The 14,309-nt window shown below is 46.9% G+C and overlaps 1 protein-coding gene across 4 annotated transcripts in view; it reads left to right on the forward strand.

Annotated features, from left to right (window-relative positions):
• DIP2B (DIP2 acetate--CoA ligase B (putative)) overlaps positions 1–14,309 on the forward strand; it is a 61,785-nt gene that overhangs the window by 26,666 nt on the left and 20,810 nt on the right. Inside the window, exons 3-13 of one of the 4 annotated variants that reach the window (XM_086870569.1) lie at positions 3,258–3,401; positions 4,932–5,057; positions 6,584–6,796; positions 9,050–9,193; positions 9,469–9,588; positions 10,177–10,374; positions 10,568–10,659; positions 11,035–11,145; positions 12,286–12,409; positions 12,915–13,024; positions 13,703–13,805. In XM_086870569.1, the coding sequence (XP_086726695.1) occupies positions 3,258–3,401; positions 4,932–5,057; positions 6,584–6,796; positions 9,050–9,193; positions 9,469–9,588; positions 10,177–10,374; positions 10,568–10,659; positions 11,035–11,145; positions 12,286–12,409; positions 12,915–13,024; positions 13,703–13,805 (1,485 nt within the window). The remainder of the gene's footprint in view (positions 1–3,257; positions 3,402–4,931; positions 5,058–6,583; positions 6,797–9,049; positions 9,194–9,468; positions 9,589–10,176; positions 10,375–10,567; positions 10,660–11,034; positions 11,146–12,285; positions 12,410–12,914; positions 13,025–13,702; positions 13,806–14,309) is intronic. The other 3 variants (XM_086870570.1, XM_086870571.1, XM_086870572.1) reach the window with 3 other exon arrangements.

Raw genomic sequence — 14,309 nt, forward strand, 5'->3', positions numbered from 1 at the left:
TCTTGTGGAATGTGAAGATGCTCCAACCCTGGCCCCCACCCTGGCACTGTGCACGTGTTTGATTTGATCAGAAAATGTTTAATTAGGGGAGGGGGGGGAAGTGGTTGGCAAGCCTGGGCTCTGCTGTTGATTGTGGGGCTTTGAGAGCTGCCAGTGGAGCTGAGGTCCAGGCAGAGGCCTGGGATGATGATGGAGGTCACCAATTAACGCAGGGGTTTGATTGCCCTTCCAGCCCAGCTCCTCGTACATCTCACACCCAGCTGCCCCAGTGCCTGGGAATCTCCTGCTGCAAAAACCCCGTGGAAGTCATGCGTGAGGGATTCGGAATCAGGTCACCTTGGTAATGAGAAGAAAATTCATTTAGTCCACAACAACAACAACAACAACAACAAAACACTCAGTGCTGGCATTTTGTGCTGTTTCTCTGAGCACTGGCCCATGCTGGCTGATGGGGTGTCTCCATTCCATGGGTGTGAAATGAGAGGAAGGGAGGGAAGGTGATGTGTCAGGGCATGTCAGCAGCATAATTTAGGAGATTCTTACTGCTGGATTTGTGCTCCATTCACATGGCCTCTGGGAGCTTGCCTCATTATTCAGGAGTTAAGGCAGCACTGTTAATTACCTAAAGATGCATTTTTTTCTGGTGCAATATCCATTAAGGTCCATCTTGCTGCTTAACTCCTGAAAAGTCTCTGCAATCTGCAGATCCCAAAAATCTGAATCCCTAATTCCAGGGAGTTCTCCATGATGGGGATCAGCAGCAAGCACAGCCCACGGAGCTGGGCCAGGTGTCCTTGGGTTCTGGGAGCGTGTTCAGGCCGCCCTGGAGGCTCAAGTTGGTTATTTCCATGTTTTTATGGGTATTGTAGCTCAAAAAAACACATCTTCAAGGAATAGCCAGCGCAGTCCCAGCAGTGCTGCTCCGTTCTGTTTGCAGACAGTGGAGTGACAGGTTTACAGCTGCTTCCTTGTGCATGTAGCACTTGCTCTCCTTGTTATTCATGCAAACATTTATCCTCCTTCATCTCCTAATGCTTCGGTCTCTGAATCTCTAAATCGTTGGCCCCTCACCAAAACGCAGCAATAGCAAAGCAGTCAATTCTCATTAGGAACTAAAAACAGTCAACAAATCCATGGCATCCTTCAAAGCCAATCTGAAATAATTCATTTTTCATCTCTCTGTCATATTTGTCATGTTTCTGCCAGCAGAAAGCGCAGCTGTAGCAGGATTATTGTGAAGGGAGCACGAAATAAATCACCTGTCACCTGCCAGGTTTGGCTCACTTGTGCTGCTTTGTTGTGTAACCATCAGTGATTTACACTCTTTGCTCTGAACGCTTTGTGAGGCCACTGGAACGTGTTGTTATGTCAGAGGGAAATATTGAAACAAAGAGCTGGTTCTCTGTGTGTCATGTCACTTGGAGCCACCTCTGATCCCTTCCTTGCTGGAGTGTCATGTTCGCCCTGTGATGCCCCGCGGAGAGATCAGAGGCTTTTACAAGACTTACGAAAGAGAACCGAATATGAATTTAATAATTCATTTAAAATAGTGTTAAATCTGCTGCTGACATCTAGTGGGTGCCTGAATTTGTAAATACTCGAGTGATGAGAAGACACGAAGCTTCTCTTTGGTCTGTGTTGTTGTCTTTGGAGCAAAATGAAACTGCGCTGGGTTTGATGAAAGCAAATAAATGCTACAAAGGTGTTAAACTGGTTATCAATGGAACGTGTTCCATACTGACACAAAATGCTGCTTTTGGGTGTGGGTGAGCTGAGATTTTGGATTCATAATCTTGTTTTGGAGCCCAGGTCCTGCACCTGAACCACAGAGATCTCTTTTCCTTTGTGCCATTTGCACTGGGGATGAGTGTGTTACAAATGTGGTTTTGATAATCTGTAAAAATACAGGACTCTGGTATGTGTTACTATATCCAAAAAGCACCAGTGGAAAGGGAGAATAATCATTTGTCCCCCTAATGTGATTTGAGGATTTCATGCTATCAGATCTGCTCTTTAACTAGAAATAAAGGTTTTCAGTTTTTGGCATGGTAGTTTAAAGAATCATTAACATTCCACAACTAAGTGGCTTCTTAGTTTGCTTTAACATTCAGTAATGTTCCAATAATATTTTTCTCTTTGGGATTTTAGAAGGGACAGGGGATGGATGAAGGAAGATGAGGAATTAAAAAAATGTCTTTTTATGAGACATTGAGGGGCTGGAGTGAGTCCAGACCTGGGAACAGAGCTGGGGAAGGAGCTGGGAAACTCCTGAGGGAGCTGGGGAGGCTCAGCCTGGAGAAAAGGAGGCTCAGGGGGGACTTTTTTATTCCACAACTCCCTGACACGAGGGTGGAGGCAGCTGGGGTTGGACAGGAGGATTGGGTTGGATTCCAGCAGGAATTTCTCCATGGAAAGGGTGGTCAGGCCTTGGAAAGGGCTGCCCAGGATGGAATCCCCATCCTGGAGGTGTCCAGGGAGGTCTGGATGTGGCACTCGGTGCTCTGTGCTGGGGACCAGGTGGGGATCAGGCACAGCTTGGACTGGGTGGTCTGGAGGGGTTTTCCAGCCTCGAGAATTCTGTGATCCTGTGGAGATTCCAGCAGCCAGCTCAGGGTGATTTGCTGTTTCTGGGAGTCCCTGAGCTCGAGGCACTCACCTGAAGTTGTTTACCTAAAACCACACACCTCCAAAGTGGTGTAGCTGGAATGGAAGCCCAGGATTTGTGGTTTCCTCTCCATTTCTCTGATCCTTTGCTAGGCTGTGAGGATTCCGAAGATGACACAGTTGCTCTTGTTTCTTTGCATGGCTCCAGGTGACAACCTGGAGGAAATTACAGCTGGGTGACCTCTGGGTTTTTGTTTTCAAACCTTCTTCTGGCACACAGATTCATTTTAGAATTGAACCTCCACTAGCAACAGTTCCGAGCTGCTCTTGCTGAATTATGTAAAATGATAATGTTTATCAGATTATCTGTTTTGCTTCCTGTTTTAATGGGATAAACAAACTTTTCCTGGATGATAAAGCACTGGACATGCTGAAAGCCAGAACCAGGCAGCTGGAGGTCTCCTTGGGTTTGTGATTAATGGGAACAGCAAAGGCTCTTGCTGCTGGTTGATTATTGGTTTTCCAGTCAATAACAAGCGCTGGTCACTGGGAGACACCGAGTGACAAAGCAACTTCCTGACATCCCTGTCATGGCAAAAGGGAAGAGTGTGCTCCAAAAAATCTCCTTTTATTTCCCACTCCCTGTTTTCCAGGGGTTGATCCAGCATTACAGAAGGAATCCAGACCTCAGATGCCCGCTCCATCTGCAGCTCCAGCCTCAGCATCATCCTCCTCATCCTCATCCAAATTCCACCGAGCTCGCTCAGGGGGAGCCAGAGATGAACGTTATCGATCTGGTAAGGGCAGGGATACAAGAATTCCCTGCATTCCTCTCAAGGAATTAAAATTATTATCCACGTGCTGATGGAAAGTCCTGCCTGGGTGGTTCTCTGAAATGAAACATCAGACTGTGGGCTGCAGCTGCTGAATCAAAACCACTTTTAAGTAGAAAAAACAAATAATGTCGCCCTGATTTTCTGGCTCAGTGCAAATTGTTTGGTGCAAATTGTTCACAGAATGGAAAAAAAAATCTTTAACCACCTGTAGGTGATAACATTGAGTGAGGTGACAGTTCCTGGAGCTCTGGGAGCTTGGAGCAGCAGGAAGGGCTGCCCAGCACCTGCTGAGCTCCTGCGTCACTTCAGGACAGGAGAAGGTGTTTGCACCTAATTTTTGTTCCCTGGTTGGTTTTTTTTTTCACTTTACAATAATTTAATTTAATATAATTTAATTTAATATTTTTATAATAATTTAATTTAATAATAATTTAATAAGAATTAAGTTTTCTTCTCAATACAGGTAAATAAAGTTTATTAAATCTTCCTCCTCCAGTGACACTCATATCCCACCATTTCATGGAGGGTTAGGAGAGCCTGGTTTGGGTTTTGCAAAAGCAGAATTAAAATACATTAATCTGAGAAATGAGAGTTTATAGACCTGAGGCTGCTCACATTATGTGCATATTTAAATGGTGCACAGGCAGATTTTAGGATAATCTTCAATTGAGGGGAACAGTCTGCCAGGATTGAGGTTTCTGTAAAAATTGCCAGAGACACGAGGATATAATGAGTTTAATCCAGAAGTTTCCAGAGTAACAAACCTGGCCCTGCATTCAGCTTGCTAACTTGAGCAACCTCAGTTGGTTTCCTTGTTTAGAAAAAGGGAATAAAAGGTGATGCTACTCCCAGGGTGGCAGAAGAGATTCACTGGTGCTGAAAACAGGCAGATGTGGGTGTTTGAAGGCGTGTTACTCCTTCCTTTGGTGCCTTGGAGTGGCTCCCTAGAACAGAGGCTAGACAAAGTTAAGAGAATAAAATGGGTTTATTTATAAAATATTTTATTTATATATTTATTTATTTATTTATTTATAATTTATTTATACAGTATTATAAAATATTATTTATTTAGATTTATTTCTAATAAATAAATATATTTATTTATTAAAGGCCTTCCACAGATACACCTTGGGCAGCCAGAAGCCTCCCAGAGGCTGCACCCAAGATGAACAACGGGCCTGAGTTTTTCAGATAATGATGAATTCGGTCTGTTTGCATATCGGGGTTAATTCTCCAATTACAGCTTCATGTAATGAAGTCATATTCCCCCAGTTTGCTCCCCCACAATTCACTTTTGTCCGTGCTTTTCAGGACCTGAGGCTGTAGGGCCAGGGGCCCAGAGAGGTTGTTTTGTCTAAATTAAAACGTGAAGACACTTTCCACTTTCTGTGGAGTTTAGAGCTGGGCACTAAGGCAGCGTAGGGTTGGGAAAATGTAAAATCTGAGCTCTTGAGTCATCACCTTGCTGCTGTGTGCCCTTCCCTCTGGCAGACATCCACACCGAGGCGGTGCAGGCGGCGCTGGCCAAGCACAAGGAGCAGAAGATGGCCCTGCCCATGCCCACCAAACGCCGCTCCACCTTCGTCCAGTCCCCGGCCGACGCCTGCACCCCGCCAGGTGAGGGATGCACCTTGCAATCCCGCAGTGCTCCCGCTGCTCCAGCCCTTCACACATCCTCTCGCAGGGATGGGGAGCGCCCTCTCCTCCAGGAGTTCTCAAAGGGACGCCTGGTGGGATTCTTGGGATGTCCTGTGTGAGGATGGTCCTCGTGGGTCCAGTCTGTGGTTCAGATCGGCTGGACTGAGGCCACCTCTTCGTCCCTCACTCCTGTTTCTGACGGATAATTCACATCTTGGTTTTGTTAATGTTCAATGCTCAGGGTCTGCAGCGATGTTTGTGTCTGGGCAAGGACCTCGGAGGGGTCCGGTGGGATTCCACGACTTGCAGGACTTCTCTCAGCCCTGCCTGCAGCAGAATCCCTGGATGCCATGGTGTCTGTCACCATGCATGTGCAGCAGGTCTCAATAACCCTCTGTTTCCCAGCAGCTGGATGCACTGACAAACCAGTCCGTGTGGTTTTTGGCAGTGAATTCTATGTTGTGTCTCATTGTGCAGAAGCATCGCAGCCATTTGGATTGACAGAGTCATCCGAATGTTATGAATCCACATCTCCCGGTGAATTCATAGCTCTGAAACTGCTCTGCTAGGCCACCTCACTCCTCCTCCTCCTCAATTCCTCTTTTATCACACTTCTTTTTTCCCTTCCTTTCTCCGGGGGGCTGATGCATGTTCCTGGTGTCTGCTTGGGTCTCAGCTGTGTGCTCACTCGTCCAGGACTGCAGCACATCCTGTGCTGGGGGACTCACAGCCATCGAGGTCAGCACCCACAGCATGGCTGGAGTCAGCCCTTTGCCTCAGCTCGTTCCACTCTGCCAGGTGGCTAGAACACGATTTAATAGTTTGATTTACCATTCAGTGTAGGCAGAAAATCACTTTGAAGAGCACCTGAATGTTAGGGAGAGCCACCTGTGTGTTTGGATTTAGCACTGTACAGCTCAACATCTCAAGGACTGAGTGTTTGCTTGGTGGTAATTCAATAATTAGTTCACAGTTTTGGGACAGCCGAGGTATCTGTGCTCTGGGACACACAGGAAGCAGTTCCTTGCTGTAGATTTCTCTGTTTTGTTTTGGGGTTGGGCTTTTTGTTTGTTTTCTGCAATTTGAAAGGGCCCCATTTAGAGCCCCAGACAAAAAGCTTTTTCTGCTGTGGCCTTGGCACAGTCATTTCCTGCGTTTTCTTTGTTCCTGGGACTTTGCGGTTCGACAGCGACCCTGACCCCTCACCTTGCAGTTCAGAATGTCCAGAGTTAGGCAAAACCAGCATCTGATATTATGGAACATGAATGGAAAAGTGATGAGAGTTCTAGTCTTGGAGACCCCAGGGGAAGGATGTTGTCTGAGGAGGTGAATCACACAGGGGTGAGTGCGTTCCCACCGATTCTGCTGCTTTAACCTCTGGTTTGGCCTGTGGAAAACAGATCTTCCTGTGAAAGCCTGTGCTGTTGATATGTGATTGGAAAGAGCATGTTCAGTGCCATGTGCTTTTCCCTAAGCAGCTAGATTTTCTTTCTGCTTCCACACAGACACGTCTTCCGCCTCCGAGGACGAGGGCTCGCTCAGGCGCCAAGCTGCTCTCTCTGCTGCATTGCACCAGAGCTTACAGAATGCTGAGTCTTGGATCAACCGATCTGTTCAGGGGTCATCCACATCCTCATCAGCATCCTCTACACTTTCCCATGGAGAAGGCAAAGGGACCAGTGGGTCACTAGCTGATGTATTTGCCAATACTCGAATAGGTAGGAGCTGGGTACGAACAGAACAATCGCTTCGAGTTCAGACTGTGTTGATAAAGCTGGAGTTGTCCATTGCAGGAGGGAAATTCGGAGCAAGAGTTTAGCTGGTATTGATGGAGGATTGGTTGGACCGTCACGCTGTTGGTTTTCCTGAAGAATTTCAGAGGATTGAGGTGGTTGTTAAAAGGGAGAGTGGGGAGCAGGATGCTTCTGGAAGCAGGGAAGACTCCAGGGCCAGTGTGGACAGAGCAGGAGGCACAGCTCTCTGTGTCCTGTGTTGCTTTGTGTCTCCAGCTCTTGGGAGCTCCCGTGGGCACAAAGCTGCCCAGTGCAAGTGGCATTTTCATCCGTGTCCTGACGATTCCCTCAGGGGTGTCTGTGCCTGTGGAGTGGGGAAATGCTGTGTTTAACATCCTCATTTTGCTCCGAGCCCCGATGGTTTATTGCTTGCGTTAGATCAGGAGAGGAAAAGAGCCAAACCCAGCCATGTGTGTGAACAAATGAGCCTGTCATTAAAAAACAGGGTTAGAGGAGTAAAGTTTAGCCCAGCTCTTCCATGACTGAGGAATAACCAGAGCATCCAGATACTGAGGAGACGGAGCAAAAAAATCTACAGATCCGGATACCCCGGGCTCAGTTTTCTGAGGCTCTGAGGTGCTCCTTGCTGCTGATGCTTCTGTATGAAATGGCCAAGTTTGTTTTTGCTCTGTGTATGTTTGTCCTTTTTAGCTGCTGGTGAGGAAATTCCCGCACCGTAGGACATTGTCTGTATTTCATGTGCTCTCTGCTTCTGCTTAAACTGGGTTGGGGCAAGCAGTGCATAGAAGTGCTGGTGATTTTATCTTTCACTTATTTATCTTTTTATTGCTGTTACTTTGTTTGTTTATTCGCTGGGATGCAAATGGTTTCCTGAAATGGAAAACTGAGGAGGTTGCCCATAAAATGTAGTCAATATAATTAATGTCTTTGAAGCAGAGAGGCTGTTTTTAATTGGAGCATGCAGAAGGCCACATTACCTTTTGCAATGAATTAAGGTAACACAGCTTTTTACCTCCAGAATATCTGCTGTCTAATCTAATTAGTGTCTTATGCAAAATAGAAGCTTGGAATCTTCGTCAGAATTCTATTTGCCACATTCATCCCGTGTTAACACCTGGTTTAAATGAACAGAACCCTCACATACACAATTCTGTACATCTCCCTCTTGAGAGCAATAAAAAGTCCTGCAGGTGTTTGGATTGTACAAATCCACGTCCTTTCCAGTGAATTTAGAAGTTCAGTGCATGAGAAATATCCACTGCCACCGTGTCTCCAAAGGGATGCAGAAATGGGACCTTTTTTCCCCCTTTAGAAAAAGGGCAATCGACACAGAACCAATCACAAAACCCTGTCAGTGGGAATTATTTGGGATTTGACTTCAGACTATCCGTAAAACCCAACCCATAGTTTCAGATTGTTGATTTTTTCCCTTTGTAAGCAACAGTTGCTGGTGCTGTTAAGCCAGAATAGAATATTCTTGCCCTATCAGATGATGGAACCTGCTGGGCTGTGTAAAGAAAACCCCAAAATAAACAAAAATCCCTTGTTCAAGGGAGAGCCCACTGGAGAATTCCTGCAGGATGCAGTTGCAGCCTCGGCTGAAAGGCAGGACAGTCTCTTGCAGCTTGAAGCAGAAGTAAGACCCAGCTCACACTGTTGATTGGATTTTTTCTGTAGCTGCTGGACAAGCTCTGTCACCGCCCAGCTGGAAGGGATTGAGACCCAAACACAACTTTTGCTGATCTGCTTTGCTCAAATTCCCACCTGGTTTGTTTTCAAAAGCCCTCAGTCCCAAAATAAAGCTGAATAGTAGAATTCTAGCAGGAGAGATCAGTGCATAGGTGAGGGAGGGATTTGGATGTTTCAGAGCTCCCGTGAACCTCAAATTTGTTTTAAAAACAACTTATTTTTTTTACAGTACTGAATGTCAAGAGATTGAGCTTCAAGGTTAGAAACCAAGAACAGGAATTCTGTTTTGCTGAAGCACTTTCCTGACACGGACAAAACCTTGTGCCTTTGGGTTTTTTTTGGTTTCCAGAGCAGATGCTGTGCCTCTCCTGAACCTTTAGGAATCAATATCTTTAGCATTAATGAGGGTTCCCACACATCCAACCCATTCAATCCTTAGGATTTATTGCTAACAGGTGACTTGACACTTTACTCCTTTTTGGGGGGGATAATAAAATGGTGTATTTAGCAGCTTTCTTCTTTTTTTAGAAAGTTTCTCAGTCCCCCCAGATGTGACAGCAACTACCTCCACCCCCTCGGCGCGACCGGCAGCCGTCGACCTCCCTCCCTCGGGAATTGTCAAGGGGATGCACAAGGGATCCAACCGCTCCAGCCTCATGGACACTGCAGATGGTACGAAACCCTGGGGGCACCCAGGAGCTGCACAAGTCATCAGAGAGGGTTTAAATCACACCAGGATCCTTCCAAGTCTGGTTTAGCTCGCCTCGAGTCGCAAAATCGGAGCGGTTTTGGCGTTAAGATGTTGCTGCAGTCGCGGTGTTTGGGTGGAATTGCTTCATGGGTTGGGTGGTCAGGGGTTGGATCTGCCCAGGGTGGGGTCCCAGATCCCTGCAGGTGGCCAGGGGATGGCTGGATGTGACACTCAGAGCTCTGGTCTTTCCCTCCAGGCGTTCCTGTGAGCAGCAGAGTCTCCACAAAAATTCAGCAGCTGCTGAACACCTTGAAAAGACCTAAAAGACCACCTCTGAAAGAATTCTTTGTGGATGATTTTGAAGAAATTGTGGAAGGTAACAGCACAAATAATGTTTTTTAATGCATATTTGTTACAGTTAGATACTCAGGGAGCTGAGTTCTTCGTGCTGTTGTTCTCAAGGTTGACTCAGATTCACCCTTTGCAGCAGCCTCCATGAACAGTCTGACACAAAACCAGTGTTTGAAGTAATTCACTGTTCTGCTGAGCTTTGGGGGACCTCCTCAACACTAAACTTCCTAAAAAAAAAATATTTAAATCCATTTTTCAACCCCCTTTGTTTGCTTAGGCTCCTGTAATTAATTTCCCAAAGGGGATTGTCCTCACTGGTGATTTCATTCCAGCATTATTTTGTTAAGTTTTCTTTCCTGCAGTCCTGTGTTTCTTTCCTTACTGATGTGTTGAACACCTTTGAACAAAATCCTGTTCATGAAGTCTTGTTTTGCGCTAGACTTCCTAGGAAACAGGATGGAACGGGTTGTTAAACGCTTTTCCTCACTCCCTTTAAGTTCATTTTCACTTTATTTCAAGCTGAACTGTCAGGTGACAAATGAGACTATCCTTTTACTTGGACTCTATTACAAATACCCCACTAGATACTGGAAATATTATTGAATTTCCTTAGTTCCCCAGCCCGACCCAAACCAGCCCAAGCCCGAGGGCCGGCAGATGACCCCGGTGAAGGGAGAGCCCCTGGGAGTGGTCTGTAACTGGCCTCCAGCCTTGGAAGCAGCTCTGCAGCGCTGGGGAACCACTCAGGCCAAGTGTCCCTGTCTGACAGCGCTGGATGTGACAGGAAAACCAGTTTACACCCTCACCTACGGTGAGTGCAGCCTCCACCCGCCCTCCCCTGCTCCCAGCTGGGGACAGACAGAGCTCCTGGGTTTAGAGGGGCTGCAAAAACCCCTCCCTGCTCCTTGTGAGTGCTGCAGCGCTGCAGGTGTGGGAACAGCCCAGGCTGGAGCTGTTCTCTCGTGCTGGGTGATGCAGAGCTGTCTGTGTTCTCTGTCTTGCAGGCAAACTGTGGAGCAGAAGTCTCAAGCTGGCCTACACCCTGCTTAATAAACTGGGGACCAAAAACGAACCTGTGTTAAGACCTGGAGACAGGGTAATGGTTTTGGGACTCTCTGCTTCTCCCTCTGGAGTGGAAAGAGGGGTTTGGGGGGCTGGAGCTTAGCACAGACACCACAGTGAGACTCTAACCCCAGGGACGAGGCTGCTTGGGACAGAAACTGGGGTGATTTTCAGGGGTTCTGGCTCCTCTGAGCAGCTTTTTGGCTCTGGGCTCTGAAGGAAACGCAGGGTTTGTTCTCTGTGTCTTGGCTGTGTGTGAACCTTCACGTGCCTGGGCACTCCGTGAGGAGCTCAGGCCTGTTCCATGCACTCTGTGGGAGGAAGAGTGTGAAATTACACCACGAAATCACACCAAGTTTCCCGAGTTTCAGTCACTCTAGGTTTTGAAATTTGACCTTGTGGGTTGCAGGTAGCCCTGGTGTATCCCAACAACGACCCCGTGATGTTCATGGTGGCGTTTTACGGCTGTCTCCTGGCAGAAGTGATCCCAGTGCCTATAGAGGTACCTCTTACCAGAAAGGTAACGTTGATGGAACTTGGAGGAGCCATGTGGGATGGAAACCAAGTCAGGCCATCAGCCTCTGACAGCGTTTCACAGCCTCCAGCTGCTGCCTGGGCAGCTCTGTGCCAGCAGAGACCTTGGGGAGCCTGGAGTGGCATTTCAAAATGGAAAAACGTATTGACCAGAGCAGTGCTGAGCAGCTGGAGATGGTCAATTCTCCTAAATGATGCAGTTCCTTCGCTTCCTTATTGCAAATAATTTATACAGAACAGATTATAGTGGGGATCTGCCCCCCTGGGTGATGAGAGGGGGCTCAGTCCAGCCTTGCTGAGCTCTGCCAGGCTCTGATTTTGCTGGAGATGGAGGTGCTCAGTGGTCCTGAAGATGTTGAGGCACATTTTGTAAATTATTTTCTCAACAAAGTGTTTTCTTTACCCTTACCAGAATTTTTGCACTGTTGCCACGTTATTGCCGTGTCAAGAGCTGTGTGAAACTATTTCACAAGAGGAAACAAAAACAAGAGGCTCATGGCAAGCATCATAGCAGGAGAGGTGGCAGTGAGCTGGGAGCACTCAGGGACTCACAGAGCTTTGATTTCATTCTCTGTGCTCTGACAGACTGCTATAGCAACGAAATGCAAAATTAAAACTTCTCTGCTATTTGCCCAATCGGTTTCTGAGTGAGCCTCCTCATTTTATCATTGTGCAACAGGAATTGGCTCCAGGGGATAGAGAGGTCTCGTTATTCCAGTGTAATTACATGTTTTGCTTTCTCTGCCTCTCGATTCCTCTTTGCAGCATCTGGGTTTCCAGTGATGCCAGTGGACAGGGTGTGCTCCATGCCTGGGAGCTGGGCAGGAGCTCCTGTTTTCCCTGGATTTCACACCCAGTGCATTTTAACCTTGCCAGTGCCATATTTCGTGGGGTCACAGGATGGTTTGAGTTGGAAGGGACCTCAGGGACCATCCAGTTCCATCCTTTGCCGTGGGCAGGGACACCTTCCACCAGCCCAAGTCGCTCCAGTTGTGATTCTGAGTGTTGTTTTCTTCTTTTCCTTGCCATTCCTTGCCCCAGATCATTATCAAACCTTGGGTTTTGGGGAGGGAAAGCTGACTTTTGTCATCTTTGAACAGGAGTGACTTCTCCTCTCTTCCCTCAGGATGCTGGTGGGCAGCAGATTGGCTTCTTGCTGGGGAGCTGTGGGATTGCTCTGGCCCTCACCACTGAAGTGTGTCTGAAAGGACTCCCAAAAACCCAAAACGGGGAAATTGTGCAGTTTAAAGGTGAGCTGGTTATAAATTGGCTTTTTATTGTACTCCTGCTGCAGCTGAGCCATCTGAAAGGAGCTGTCAGGACCCTGAAGGCACCTGGGGGGTAAAGGGGCAACCTGATCCCATCACCAAAATGTTGATTTGTGTTTGTGGTGAGAGCATCCCATGTCTCTGACAGCTGCTCTGCTGTTCTGGGGGTCACAAGGAGCCACCTCCCCAGGCAGGGCTGTGCTCAGGCCCCTTCAGTGGCATTTGGCAGGTTCCAGGGCAGTTTTATTCACAAGTTTTATTTAGGAATGCTGCAGGGATCTTCCCCGAGGAGAGGAAGTACCTTGTTGCCCACTGAACCCCCCGATGAGAAACGAGATGAACCTTCTGGCTGGAAGCTGGGCTTGGCTTGGAATTTTGCTTGTGCAACTGAACTTGGACAAATGATGGGGGTTTAGTGTGTTCTTGCAGAATATAAATCCCTCAATAAATAAACTGATATTAATGTACCGTTTAATTTTGGCTCCAGGTTGGCCCAGACTCAAATGGGTTGTGACAGATTCAAAATATCTCTCCAAATCTCCCAAGGACTGGCAGCCCAACATCTCAGCAGCAGGAACTGAGCCAGCATATATTGAGGTAGGTGGTGAATGGGGAATAGAAAGTACCTTCCGTGAGCTGAATTTAATGTTCTGATCACCAGAGAGAGAAGAGTTTCACCTCACTCCCTTCAGCTTCCTACTTTCCTTTTCCACTGAAACAAGTCTTTCACTGTGGACGTCCTGCTGTGAAGCTCATTTTAGGTCTGAATCCCTCTGTGACCTGGAGCACTGCTCGGAATAGGTTGGAGAATTGTTTTTGTTGCAAAAAGTGAGGGATGGAGACAGCTGAGCTCTGAGATGGTGCTGGATGACTCCCATTTCTGACAGCAGCAGTTGGAGTTCTCTGTGCTTGCTGGTAAAGCTGATTTTTGTTTGTACTCCAGGAGGCGACTCCTAGGGATTGCAGTGGTTTAAGTGGTGGTTCAGCCATCCTGAAATCACAGATTGCCTTTCCAGTTTGTTCCAGGAGCAGGAGGAGATGTCGTGAGCAGCAGTGATAGTGAAATAAACACAAACATTCATTTTTCCTCCCATCTCCATGGAGATTTCCCATGTGTGCCACCATCTCCTCAGGCTTAAGCCTTCACACAGATGGTTTTTTGGGTTTGTCTCAGCAGCTTTAGGAGAAAACTTCATTTTCACGTGGATTCTGTGGTTTAAATTCCTTCCTCTGTGGGATCCAGAGCCCTCCCTGACTCTTTTCTCTCCTGTGCAGTACAAGACCAGCAAGGAGGGCAGTGTCATGGGTGTCACCGTGTCCCGTGTGGCCATGCTGGCCCACTGCCAAGCCTTGTCACAGGCCTGCAACTACTCTGAAGGTGGGTGAGGGCACAGAACATCAAAGGAATGAAGGGTTGCCAGCATTGTTTTAAGTGGTTGCCTCTCATATCTTTAATATCTGTCTATGAGTATCCAATATTTACTTCAAAAAATAAATAAAATTTAAAAGCGCAGATTAATTCTCTACCCCCTCCTCCAAAAAAAATTGAAAATTAGCTGTGATGTTTTTTCCCCATCCAAAACTGCATGGTTTTCACTGCCATGATGAAGAGGAATAAAAAGTGGGATTTGTGTCATGTCTGTGAAGTTACTGAGTGAACCAAAAGAGGAGCAAATGGATGAAAAATGGAGCATTTTCCAACAAGCTCCAGCCCCCTCTCACTGCACTGGTGGCCCATAGAAATTTCTAATTATCAATTGATAAAATTGATAGTGTGTAAATTTTATTTTATTATTTATTTTATTTATATTATATTTTATTATAACCCAGAGCTTCTGGGGCTGTTCTGCTCCTGTGAGGTTTTTTGGGTAACCCAGAAATG

The sequence above is a fragment of the Cyanistes caeruleus genome, chromosome 32, assembly GCF_971803275.1.
Source record: "Cyanistes caeruleus chromosome 32, bCyaCae1.hap1.1, whole genome shotgun sequence".
Lineage (NCBI taxonomy): Eukaryota > Metazoa > Chordata > Aves > Passeriformes > Paridae > Cyanistes > Cyanistes caeruleus.